Source organism: Leptonychotes weddellii, chromosome 11 (genome assembly GCF_054177405.1).
Source record: "Leptonychotes weddellii isolate Sample4059 chromosome 11, ASM5417740v2, whole genome shotgun sequence".
Classification (NCBI taxonomy): Eukaryota; Metazoa; Chordata; class Mammalia; order Carnivora; family Phocidae; genus Leptonychotes; species Leptonychotes weddellii.
Window position 1 is genome coordinate 80,118,411 of NC_138379.1, and position 12,608 is coordinate 80,131,018.

The 12,608-nt window shown below is 51.0% G+C and overlaps 1 protein-coding gene and 1 long non-coding RNA gene across 11 annotated transcripts in view; one reads left to right on the plus strand and one right to left on the minus strand.

The window, feature by feature from the left end:
* LOC145716300 (uncharacterized) overlaps positions 1–12,608 on the plus strand; it is a 283,741-nt gene that overhangs the window by 178,566 nt on the left and 92,567 nt on the right. The window lies entirely within an intron of this gene.
* Positions 1–12,608, minus strand: part of GRIK4 (glutamate ionotropic receptor kainate type subunit 4) — a 411,473-nt gene that overhangs the window by 137,984 nt on the left and 260,881 nt on the right. For all 10 annotated transcript variants that reach the window (XR_014138890.1, XR_014138891.1, XM_081799270.1 and 7 more), the window contains one exon: positions 3,898–4,076. Coding sequence is in view for 8 of the 10 variants with exons in the window: in XM_081799270.1 (XP_081655396.1) it covers positions 3,898–4,076 (179 nt within the window). In the remaining 2 variants the exon portion in view is untranslated. The remainder of the gene's footprint in view (positions 1–3,897; positions 4,077–12,608) is intronic.

A 12,608-nucleotide genomic window follows, 5' to 3' on the forward strand; every position in this document is an offset into this window, starting at 1 on the left:
TCACATGTCTCCTAAGTGGAAAAGATGAAATTAAAGCCAGGCAGCCTAATTTCAATCCTTTTAACCTAACTGTCCTCTCCCCGGCGGACCGTGCTGTTGATGGAAGTCCTGACAGCTCTCTTTGGGGCCGAGGCAGAGACAGGAGAGTCTGCGGGTTACGGGTGATTCTCAAATTAATGCAGCCCCTGTCAAAGGTGAGCGAGCGAGACTCATCAGAGTCTTTGAATCTGCAGTAATGTAGGAAACAAGTGAATCATTTGCAAACTTTGGTCCTTTATTAGTAGTACGGAACAAGTTGCCAGTGACATGCCTCACCCTTGATCACAGCACACCCCCGTGCCATCATCCCAGGGTTGGGAGGCTGCAACATCAGAACAGCCTCCCTCTGGTCTGATCTTTGTAGCCATCACAGACGCCCCTCACCACCCTCCCCTGTCGGTGTGCGCAACTTTGAGCGTGACAGGTGCTACAGACACCGACAAGTAGATCAGGTAAATAATGAGCCAGCTCTCCCCAGGGCCCTCATGCCTTCTGACAGGCAGATATTCATCATGCATCCTGCAGCCCCAGGGCCCCCGGGAAACCGCTTTTGTCCTGCCTGTTGAGGTGCCTGAGGGGAAAACAAGGCCAAGGGTGACTACATTTTCCTCTTACAAAGTGTTTACCTCTCAAGGAGCTCCAATAATTTTGTGAGCATTCTTACAGGAACCCTCACAGGCTCCTTGAAGGGCAGTCTGGGGTCCTTCTATTGCCACCATTGCAATGCAAACTGAAGTACAGAAGGGCTCTAGGCCCGGGGCAAGAGGATACAGGGGTCACAGGGGGCTCAAGGCCTCCCTTCTTCCTCCAAACAAAACTACATTTCCTCCTCCACTTCCAAGAGGCTGGTACGGCCTGCTGCCCAGCCCCTCCCTTCCCCGCACGCTCAGCACCATCCACAGAAAAGTCCTAGTGCCTGTCACCACTGCCTAGACAGATGGGAGCCCTGGTTAGCCTGGTCACAGGGATGGGCTGGGGCCAGGGGGTGGGGAGAGGGCACCGTCAGATGGTTAAAACCTATTTGCGAAATCTGCTGCCCAGAGATAAAAGACAAGAGATCCTTGGTTTTTAAGACCTGAATTCTGGGTAAACATGAAGTTTGTTGCTGGAACAGCTGCTCAATAAAGTAGGGGATTACTCCGCAAATCCTTCTGACATCGAGAGACAGCAGAGCGCTGCCAAGCTACGGGGCCAGGCTCACATGGGCACGGTGAGTCTCCCGGAAGCTCCGTGTGCTCTCTGCTCACACTGCTTCCCACACTGAGTCCATCCTCCCTGGGGCGCTCCCAAGGCTGTGCTGTTAACCCCGGCAAGGACGAGCCTGCAGCCCGAGTCCAGGGCCTGATGCAGGGCCTGCATGCTGGGGGCACTAGGAAGTCAAATGGGAACAAAGAGAGCTGGTTTCCAAAGCCTCGCTGGTCAGTGATGGGCTTGGTGCCAAGGTCACAGGGGCTGGGGCAACTAGGAGGTCTCAGGAAACGCTGCTACTGTCCACCCAGCAGAAACACTTGCTAATAATCATCATTACAGGGAGAACTTTCTTCAAAAGCACAGCCATTAAAAACAACAACAAAGTGTCGTTAATGAAAATATCCAGTATTGGCAAGGATCCTGTAAGACACCTATTCGCTGCTGGTGGGAATATAAATTGTTATGGCCTTTTTATTTTATTTTTTTTAAGATTTTATTTATTTATTCATGAGAGAGAGAGAGAGAGAGAGAGGTAGAGGGAGAAACAGGCTCCCTGCTGAGCAGGGAGCCTGATGCAGGACTCGATCCCAGGACCTAGGATCATGACCTGAGCCGAAAGCAGACGCTTAACCATCTGAGCCACTCAGGCGCCCTGTTATGGCCTTTTTAAAAGGCAATCTGGCAAATCATATCAAAATCCTGAAAAACATACATATCTTTAACTGAGTAATTTCACTTCTGGAAATGTATGCTAAGAAAATATTCATGAATGTGCATAAAGATTTATGTACAAAGATGTGCATCCTGCATTGTTGATTATAGCAAAAGATTGAAAACAACCTGTATCTCCAACAATAAAGGGATGGTTAAATAAATTATGGCATATCCATATGATAAGAAATGATGTAGCCACTAAAGTATTTGTAGACAAATATGAATTGACATAAGCAAAATGCGGGACATATAATTAAGTGGAAAAAAAAAAGCAGGTTACAGAAGAGTATGTGCAGGGTGATAATAATTTTGAAAAGAAACAAATGTGTCTATAAAGGCAAAAAGGATAGACCAAAATTTCACAGTGGCTGTCTCCAGGTGATGGAATGTCTTTCTTTTCCATGTGTATCTGTAAGATTTTTCTATCATATCCCCAAGTTAAGGCTTATAAGAAAGAAAGAAGAAGCTATAATGATTTTTATTTTCTTCTTTGTATTTTTCTGTACTTTCCAAAATTTCAACAATAGACGTATGATTTTTTCAAAAAGAGCCCAACCACATATGCTAGGAGCCATGAAATATTCCTGAGGTTATTACATTATTATTATAAGGGCTGCTCCCAAAAGGCTTCCACCTGGGGGCTGTTCAGGCAAGCTCCGGCTACCAGGGGGCACCGTGCATTCTGTCTGCCCTCTGCAAGGGGCGTTGGGGGGGACCATTATCTCCCTCCCCGTCCCTCATCTTCCCTGGGGACTCCTCAGCCTATCTCTCTGAGGCCCTGAAACTTAGAGGATCTCTTCCATCCTTGATGACTTCATTGATCATAGGCCCAGACACAAGACAAGCGAAAAAGAGAAAATTTCCATTTGAGTGTGTGTGTGAGTGGAATATATGCACCCAGACAGACGTGGGTTTGGAGCTATGGAGAATTACTATGGCAACGGGCTGGAGGGATAGCCCTCGGTACTCAGAGAACTCATTCAAATCTCTTCTTAACTCCGAGACAAAAACTAGCTGGGGAGGGGTGGTGTGGGGAGGAGGAGGGAGAGACGATCATCTGAGTGTCTGCCCCGCTCCTCACAGCTTGGCAGAGGTTAACAAGGAGCCTCGCTCCACATTTAAACGCAACCTGGAAGATGGCGGTTTGCATTTAAATGTGCAATTGGAACGGCATTACAAGAGGCCAATGTGCCTGGAGGGGCTGGGGGTACTGCTGGGGGCCACAGAGGAGCGTGCAAGCGGGGTCCATCTATCTGGAATTGCAGGCCTAGCTCAGCCACCAGGCCAGGAGCTAGTGCCAACATGACTCCAAGCCTGCCCAGATGTCTCCTACTGTTTCTCCAGCGTGGAGCCCTCCTACCCCCTGCCCAGCCACACCTGACTTCCTGACCCCTGTATTCTGGGGGTAGAAGGAGCTGCTGATTGGCTATCGGAGACAATAGGTACCCGTTCAGCTCTGCTCCTCACCAGCGGGGCCTCGGACAAAGCCATTCATCTCGCGGAGTCTCAGTTTCTTCACCTGTCCAGGGCAGACAGGGTACCTGCCCCATTTCGTCATTGAGAGGATCAGGCTGGGGAGTCACATGGCAGAGCTTTGTAAACTAGTACACCGTACAGGGATGACACAGAGGGCTGATGCTCAGCTGTACACACCGACGAGACTGCCCTGGTTGTCCAAACATAGAAATACTTCTATACCCCTCGGCACAGAGCCTCGGCCTCAAGCCCACCAAGTGCCCTGTGGGAACCCACAGACCCTGGTGGGGAGGGTTTTGGCTTGGGGCTGTCCGGCTGCACCCAGAGTTAATACTTCTACCACATCACCCTCATCTTGCCTTTCCTTTCCGGTGACACCCAAGGCAAGGAGGGAGCGGCATACCAGCTCAGGGGGAGGGAGGAGGGAGAAGGATGCTCTGAGCCCACCGCACACCGCCCCCCCTCCCCGGGTCCCACCTTCAGGAGGATGGTGTGGGACATGGAGGCGTTGGCATGGATGATGATGGTGGCGGTCTTGTCGTCCCGGATCTCCTTGAGGAGTGGGGTGGGGTCCCGGGTGTCATCCAGCATCCGGACCGAGAGGGTGTCCTTGGAGATAAGGAATTGCCGGAGCAGCTTCTCCAGGTTTAAAAGGCCTGGAGGAGAGAGAGGATGAAGCCCCTGAGGGTCCACAGTGCTTCCTTGGGAGACATGGGCGCACAGGCCGGATGAGCGCAGCCCTAGGCCAGAGGCAGGGCCATGGGTCTGACCCTGCTGCTGGTGCTGGGCAACAGCACCTTGACCTGAGCAAGTTTCTCAGCCTCTATGGGCTTCTGTATTCCCATCTTCAATCTTTTTTTAAAAAAAGATTTTATTTATTTGAGAGAGAATGAGAGAGCGCGAGAAGGGGGAGGGTCAGAGGGAGAAGCTGACTCCTCGCTGAGCAGGGAGCCCACCTCTGGGTTCTAAACCAGGACATCAGATCATGACCTGAGCCAAAGGCAGACACTTAACTGACTGAGCCACCCAGGCACCCCTAAAGATCTTTTTTTTTTTTTTAAAGATTTTATTTATTTATTTGAGAGAGAGAATAAGAGAGAGAGAGAGCTTGAGAGGGGGAGGGTCAGAGGGAGAAGCAGACTCCCCGCTGAGCAGGAAGCCCAATGCGGGACTCGATCCCAGGACTCCAGGATCATGACCTGAGCCGAAGGCAGTCGCTTAACCAACTGAGCCACCCAGATGCCCTGTATTCCCATCTTCAGTAAAAAGAATGTTCCTCTATTTTTAACTTTTTGAGGAACCTCCACATTGTTTTCCAAAGTGGCTGCACCAGCTTGCATTCCCACCAACAGTGTAAGAGGGTTCCCCTTTCTCCACCTCCTCGCCAACAGCTGTTGTTTCCTGTCTTGTCAATTTTTGCCATTCTAACTGGTGTAAGGTGGTATCTCAATGTGGGTTAAAAATAGAACTACCCTATGACCCAGCAATTGCACTACTGGGTATTTACCTCAAAGATACAGACGAAGTGAAAAGAAGGGCCACATGAACCCCAATGTTCATAGCAGCAGTGTCCATAATAGCCAAACTGTGGAAGGAGCCGAGATGCCCTTCAACAGATGAATGGATAAAGAAGATGAGGTACATATACACAATGAAATATTACTCAGCCATCAGGAAGGATGAATACCCAACTTTTACATCAACATGGATGGAACTGGAGGGTTTATGCTAAGTGAAATAAGTCAAGCAGAGAAAGTCAATTATCATATGGTTTCACTCACATGTGGAATATAAGAAACAGCACAGAGGATCATAGGGGAAGGGAGGGAAAACTGAAGGGGGGGAAATCGGAGGGGGAGACGAACCATGAGAGACTATGGGCTCTGAGAAACAAACTGACGGTTTTAGAGGGGTTGGGGGGTGGGGGTATGGGTGAGCCCTGTGATGGGTATTAAGGAGGGCATGTATTGCTTGGAGCACTGGGTTTTATACGCAAACAATGAATCATGGAACACTACATCAAAAACTAATGATGTAGCGTATGGTGACTAACGTAACATTAAAAAAAAAAAGAATGTTCCTAAGCCCCCGCGGCCTCCCCCAGCTCGCTCAGGAATGCTCTTTTAAAGAGAGATTGAAGTCCCTTGAGTGGGATGAGAGGATCCCCACTCCTGCCCACAGCACCGCCCAGTGGCCAAGACCTGGGTTCAGAGGTGAGCAGGCCCGTTTTCCCCCGCCCTAACATGGCCACTTACGCACCAAGTGACCTTTTCACATGGCTGGGGCTCTTGGCCTCAGTTCCCTAATCTGAGAACCAAGAATAACAGCAGCCAGCTCCCAGGACCATGTTGATGATTAAATGAAGTAATACATGAAGTGCTTAGGCTGGTGCCTCGCGCATCACAAATGCCCACAAATGTTACATCTAGCTCTACGAGAGCCAGGCCTTTGTTTTCCTTGAAGATGGTGGACAGCAGTTCCCTCAAGATCACAAGGCCCAGGAAACAGTTCTCACAAAAACCCTTTGAATTCCTCAGAGCATGGTGGCTGCATTAAGACAAGGTATTATTATGATTATAAGAGGACAGGCTTTGAACTGCACTCCAACAGGCAACAATGCAGGCCCCAAACAAAACGAAAATATGGGATTGTGAGCGAAGGCCTCTCCCCTGCTCCCCCCAGCTAGCTGCTGTCTAGGAGCAGGGGTGGGAGGAGGTTTTCCAGAATGATGCCACTGAGACACAAGGGTCTTAATCCAGCTTTGCCTCTGACAAGGCAGGTGAGGAAGAGGGTGGGGGTGGTGGGTGAGGGGTGGGGTCTCCTGGGAAGAGGCGGTCTCCACTCCAGTGGAAAGAAAAGTACAGGCATTTGCTCCCAAAAGCAACAACAAGAGTTACGTTTATTGATTCCTTATTGTGTTCCAGATAATGAGCTAAATATTCCACATGGCTTGTCTAAGTCCTCACAACAATCCTACAATGCATTTTAATCTCACACACAGAGGGGAACATGCGACAGGGAGATGAGCAGCTTCCTGACATGGTTCTGCACATGGAAGGCAAGGGAACGGATGGCTTTCTAACCCAAGACCCCCATGCTCCAGTTCCTGCCCCAGCTACAGGATAGTCACTGCAGGGATGTCTTCAAAGTGACCCCAGACTCCTCCCCGCACAGGTTCCTCACCCTCCTGAACTTTGAGTGATGTGGGAAACAAAGGCAGAAGAGAAATTATTAAATTTACTTACTACCTAGAGCCCACTGCCAAGTCCTTGAAACAGGCAGAGTGACCTTCCTCTAGGGACTCAACTACCTTGATGTTGACACTTTGCTAAGGGCAAAAGGCAATCCTAGTCTGACCCGCTCCCCTCCCCCGCTGACCCCCAAGAGCCTGTGAGTCTACTTTAACATATAAAAATTCCTTTAGAAATTTCCTTTATCCCTAAACCCCCAAGAAACATGTTAGCAATCACCCCCCTCCAAGCATATGGCCCATCGATCTACATCTGAAGGGTCTCATGACTAAGGTTTTATTAGACGGTAATAAATGACCTTTTCCTGACAACAGCTAGCCCCTTCAAGGTCCTGGAAACCTTGCTCCCAAATTCCTTAGAGACTTACGCTATCCATAACTGCCTCCCAACTTGAAAGTATACAATGGGCCACTCCTCATGACCCCCGTGCAGCTCTTCTTGCCCACGGGTCCTATCCCTGTGCTTTAATAAAACCACCTTTTTGCACCAAAGACTCTCAAGAATTCATTCTTGGCTGTCGGCTTTGAACTCTAACGTCTTTCCTACATCATTGAAGATGAAAAGGTGAGAGAGAGGGCTCTGAAGGGCATCGCAGCCACCTCCCTTGATCTGTAGAGATGCTAAGGCTTGCCTTGTCACACAAGGACACCGCTGGGACCAGGATTCTACTTTCTCATCTCCAGCCAGCCCTGCTCCCATGAGACCAGACGCCCCTCAGGACACGAGCAGCAAGGGCCGCAGGCACAGAGCCTAGGAGGGGCCTGGGGGCGTGCATCTCTGGACTTGGGGAAAAAAACCCACACTGGGTGTGTTTTCTAACAAGGAAAATGTAGCAGGGTGGAGCCCAGGGGCCTGGCACGATAAAGACAGGAGCTCTGAGAGGGTCCTGCCAACCCCCATCCTCCGGTCATGGGTCCCAATAAGGTGGTCTGGGAAGCTGGCGGCCGCAGCCGGGAGGGGATAACCCTGGGAGGGGCTGTCATTCAAGAGCCTTCAGAGCCCACTGGTCTCTCCTTCCTTCCCCCACAGGACCTCAAAGGAGACTTGTAAATCTCACCCCTCTATCTGTGCCCCCTGCAGCCCTTCCCCACTGCCCCCATCAGGAGGGGCAATGATGCTGCTCAGGCACTTCCTGCCAACCCTGATTTGCAGAAGATCTGGATTCAAGCTCAGGGTCAGCCCTCCCCAGCTGTGTGACCTTGAGAAGTCATCTAACCTCTCAGAGGCTCCATTCTTCATCTGTAAAATGGGATAACTCACAGAGATGCTATGTGGAAGCATGCTAGGAACTGGGACGTATGGCTTCAGACTTCCTCCTCCTGCATTTACTCATCCCCACAACAGTTCAATGGGCAGGTGTGCCTCGCCGAGGCAGAACAAAAAGGGACCAAAGTACAAGTCTGTTCAACTGACACTGTGTGCGCCCTAAGTGCCAGGCCCTGGGCCGCCAAGACATCAGCAGAGAAGGTGGATCAGATACAGACCCTGCCCTCTGGGAGCTTAGAGTGTAGGGACTTGCAACTAAGTCTATGACAAAGTTCAAATCAAACCCATATTTTGTTTAATGGCCTAAATCATCTGGGTTTCCATGGGGGCAGTCTCATTTAGGTCTATATGTAAAATGGAGAGAATATCCACAGCGTCTTCCTCAGAGACAGCCTTCCTTTTTCACGAAAAGCAAAATCCGACTTGCATAAAGGTCGGAGAACCTGACCCCAAAGACACTGTGAGAAGATCAGGGGAGGCCACAGGAGCTGGTGTTCCTGGAGTGCTGGCCATCTCTTCGGCTCAAGAAAAGATCTGCCAGGGTGTGCTATGGGGGAAGGAGCACTGCAGCCGGAGGGGCGAGGGAGGGGTGGCCGAGGACAATGCCACAGGTCCCGGAACGCGTAGCAGGGAGAGTCACTAGAGCCTGGCTGGGAAAGAGGCCAAATCCCCTGGGATCCTTCAGAGGGGCAGTGAAGTTCAGCGGGACGAGACAGGGAAGCTTGGAGGATGGCAGGATTAGGCACAGCATGGAGATGCCTGGCCAAGGCAGCCCAGGGACCGTTCATCCCTGTAAAATTGGCAGGTGCCCTGCGCTCCCAGGGAAGAACCTCCCAGATGTCAGATAAATTGGGGCCCCTGCTCCGATCAATGCCCGGTGTACCCCATTTGACTGACCTGTGGGGTGCTCTGCTGCCCTTTAAACAAGGAAACAGCATCCCCATCATATCCAGCATACTCTCTTGCGTGTGCTGAAAGGTAGGGTGGGGATGGGGAGGGGAGAAGGGCAGCGAGTCCTTGGGGCGGGGGGTGAGGGGAAGTGTGCATGCCACCCAGGATCTCCTATCTGTCACCCCTTTCCCAGCCTGGACCGCACCTGGAGCGGCAAACAGCACAGTGTGGAAGGTGAGTCCCCAGGTGAGTCCCAGCTCTAGGGCTGCTGGGATTGGCTGGTGGGGGCAACTCCCTCCACCCCTCTGCCCCTCGGTGACCTTATCTGTGAAGTAAGGACAACTACTACCGCACAGGGTTAGTACAAAGAGACCAAGGAAGCAGGACAATGTCTGTCTCCTAGAAGATGCTTCACAAATCTGCTTTCTGTTCACCCCCTCCCCTACCCACTCACATCCTAACTGTCCTTCCCCCATCTCCTCCTCTTACCAGGGTTATTATCCAATCCACAAAATACAGTCCTTGGTTATAAACCATGCAAAATACGTGGTAGCATATAGGCATGCATATATACATTATAGGAAATACATAAACATGAAGGATTTCATGGTGTTGGATAGGAATTCCCATTTCAAACTCTCCTGCACATGCCCAGTGTGAGGCAGGGTGCATGGCGCTTGCTGGGGAGCTGAACTAGACACTGAGGCTGTGGGGGAAGGGCAAGACCCTACATCCTAACAGAGTAGGGGATCAGCAGTACCAGGTGGGGAATGGACACCACGTCACTTGAGGAGCAGCTGAAGGAAGGGGGTGCCTGGCTTGAGGAAGAGTGGGAAGGACCATCATGAGACAGACCTGCTCCTGGCAGCCTCAAGGACTACACCCCAGAACAAAGGGTAGATGGAGGTCATGGGGAGACAGACTTAGCTCTGTTCAAGCTGCCTGACGATGCAGTGGCAGAGAGCTCCCTGTCACTGGAGGTAGTTAAGGAAAGACTGAAGCCCCTCTTGCTGACTGTCAGAGAGTGAATTAAGCCAGTTGGATGGAAAGTTGGACTAGAATGACACTGGTGTTTTTTCAGTGCAGGGATTCTCTAGTTCTACGAATCAGAAAGGGATCCCTTTTTATGCTAGGCAGTGGAAGGAATTTGCAGAAGGGAAAGTGTGGGTTAGCGACGTTAAGAACATTAGGAGTTTCTGCGTGCAGTGTAGAATTTTCCAAACGTCATTCTCCTCACCTCTACCTGTTCAACAGAACTAAGGGATTTACCAAAGGCAGCTACCACCAGAGGGGTTAAAAGCTGCTCTCTTCCCATCTCCCCCTCCGCTGCCACCCCAGCCCTCCTGTCCTGCGGGACCCTGGGCCCAGCAGCAGGTCTGCCTGCCAAGTCCAAGGCTGAGAGGGACCTGGGGAACCTATTAGTCGCTCAGGATGCAACAGGATGGATCGATGAGAGCCTCAGCAGGCCAGCTGTTCTGGGAAGCAGGAGGGGGACTGGTTTCTGCAATGGGAAGGCAGGGGGCCAGGCGGGGCCAGAGGAGGACGGAGAAGCCGTGAAAGGCACAGCTGGGTTGGACACGGCCGTGGGACAAGGACACAAATACCTGAGTGATGGGTCTGCGGGCGACCGAGAGGACCCTTGTGTCAAAAAATAAGAATAGGGCGCCTGGGTGGCTCAGTTGGTTAAGCGACTGCCTTCGGCTCAGGTCATGATCCTGGAGTCCCGGGATCGAGTCCCACATCGGGCTCCCTGCTCAGCGGGGGGTCTGCTTCCCCCTCTGCCCTCTGCCCTCTTCCCTCTCGTGCTCTCTGTCTCTCATTCTCTCTCTCTCAAATAAATAAATAAAATCTTTAAAAAAAAAAAATAAGAATAAACACCCATTTCAACTGGCATCTGTCCCTCTCCACGGGCTGATTCCCCTGGCGGCGGGCTCTGCTTCTGGAAAATGCTAATACTCCAGGGAGGGACGGCACTTTCAAATCTTGTGGGAGGCAGGGATGTAATACTGACCTCAGGGGACAATGGCCAGGATTTAGGGAGATGACATGGTTCACCATGGTGACCACACTGCCCTACACCTGATAAGGCTTCCTTTCCCTTCCCCCTGCCAGGCCGCATGCCTCAGGGTGTGTGGTTTTGAGACCTTTTCCACGAGCCGATTCTGACGGGGAGATGGGAATGAGAGTCCAAGGAGTGGCCAGTGGGGAAGTTTAAGGGCTTGAATGATGCACTGCACCAGCTTCTTGGTTCTGTCTCATCCCACAGATGGGCTTGGCCCTGGGAACAGGCTGGGGAGGCCAGACCACAGGAGCCGGAGGAGACAGAGAGGGGATGGGGGAGAAGCGGAGGCTTCCTGCTCGCAGGAGACTGTGCTCTGCCTTGCTTGGCCCTGCAGACTGTCCTCTTCTCTGATGGAAAGGGTGGGCGTGGGAAGAAGCTGGCTTCTGCACTCCCACCACCTCCTAACTTCGGGGTATGTCTCCAGCTTGGGCCTCAGCTAGTGGGGGCTCAGCAGATGTCCCTGCCCTGAGCAGTCTTCCATGTTTCCTCAGTTCCTTCACATAAAATTGATTTAACACCCCCAGGGCTCTGAGAGGGCAGGTGCTCCTGGGTGGGGAGGTGTAGTCACAGATCGTAGAGCTAGGAAACCCGTGACAGGCCAAGACTCAAACCAGATCTCCTGATTCTGACTTCCGGCCTCTGATTCCTCACTTGAGTTGACATGGCAAGGCCTCAAACCAGCCATAAAATAGGAAAAAATGGCCCCTCCCTTCTGTCTTTTCCACAGCGTTCGGAGAAGCAGGGAGAAGAGGTAACAAGAACCATGGGTGTTGAAAATAGACTTAATCTCTCTTTTCCTCATGCAGAGAATAGGAATGTTTATAGAGTCTATCTTAGATGGTTATCGTGAGGTTCAAATGGGATAATTTCAAAAGCCTGAGCAGAGTGCCGGGTACATAGTAAGTGTTCAATAAATGGTCAATTTTGTAACACTAGAAGTATAAGGCCTCCCACAGCGTGTGCCTCCTGGGGCTGGTATGGGAAAGGTCTGCTAGTGTCCCACTATTTTCACAAGGGGCTCTGAATATCACCCCTACTCTCCCATCGTCCACCCCCTGCTGCCACAACCAGGATCACAGGATAAAGTAAATAAATGTTTATTATGTTCTGGGCCCAGATTCCTTCGACCCAAATACCCTGAAAAGCAGTATTATTCCCACTTTATGCAGGAGGGGACTAAGGCTCAGGGAGGTACAGTGATCTGCTTGACATCACACAGCTCATGAGTGGTGGAGCAGCTTGATTTGACTCCAAAGACGGTTCTCTTTTTACTGCACCATTCTGCACTACTCTCCAGCTATTCTTCCTCCCCAGGATCAGAGTCTGTTCCTCTCCAACAACCTGGACAGAGTTTAGCAAACACAGGGACGGTATAAGGACAGAGCTGAACTCTGGTCATTCTGCTCCAGGTCCTGACCTGGCATTGTTCAAAAGGGATCGAAGGAAGCAAGGAAAGAAAAACTCACGTGTGCCTCTTGTTGCCCAGGTGTGGACACTCTGTCATACTCTTTGTGTATCTCGTCCTATTTAATCCCCTTGGCCATCCTGCAAGGGAGGCGTCATCATTCCCACTTTATAGAGAAGAAAACAGGAAACTGGAGAGTACCTAAGTTACTTTCCCAAGGTCACAGAGGTGTTAAATGGAAAGCAGAAGGACACATAGCCACAAAAAGGACATTAAAATACTTAGAAACACCAAAGCAAACATAAAAAAAAAA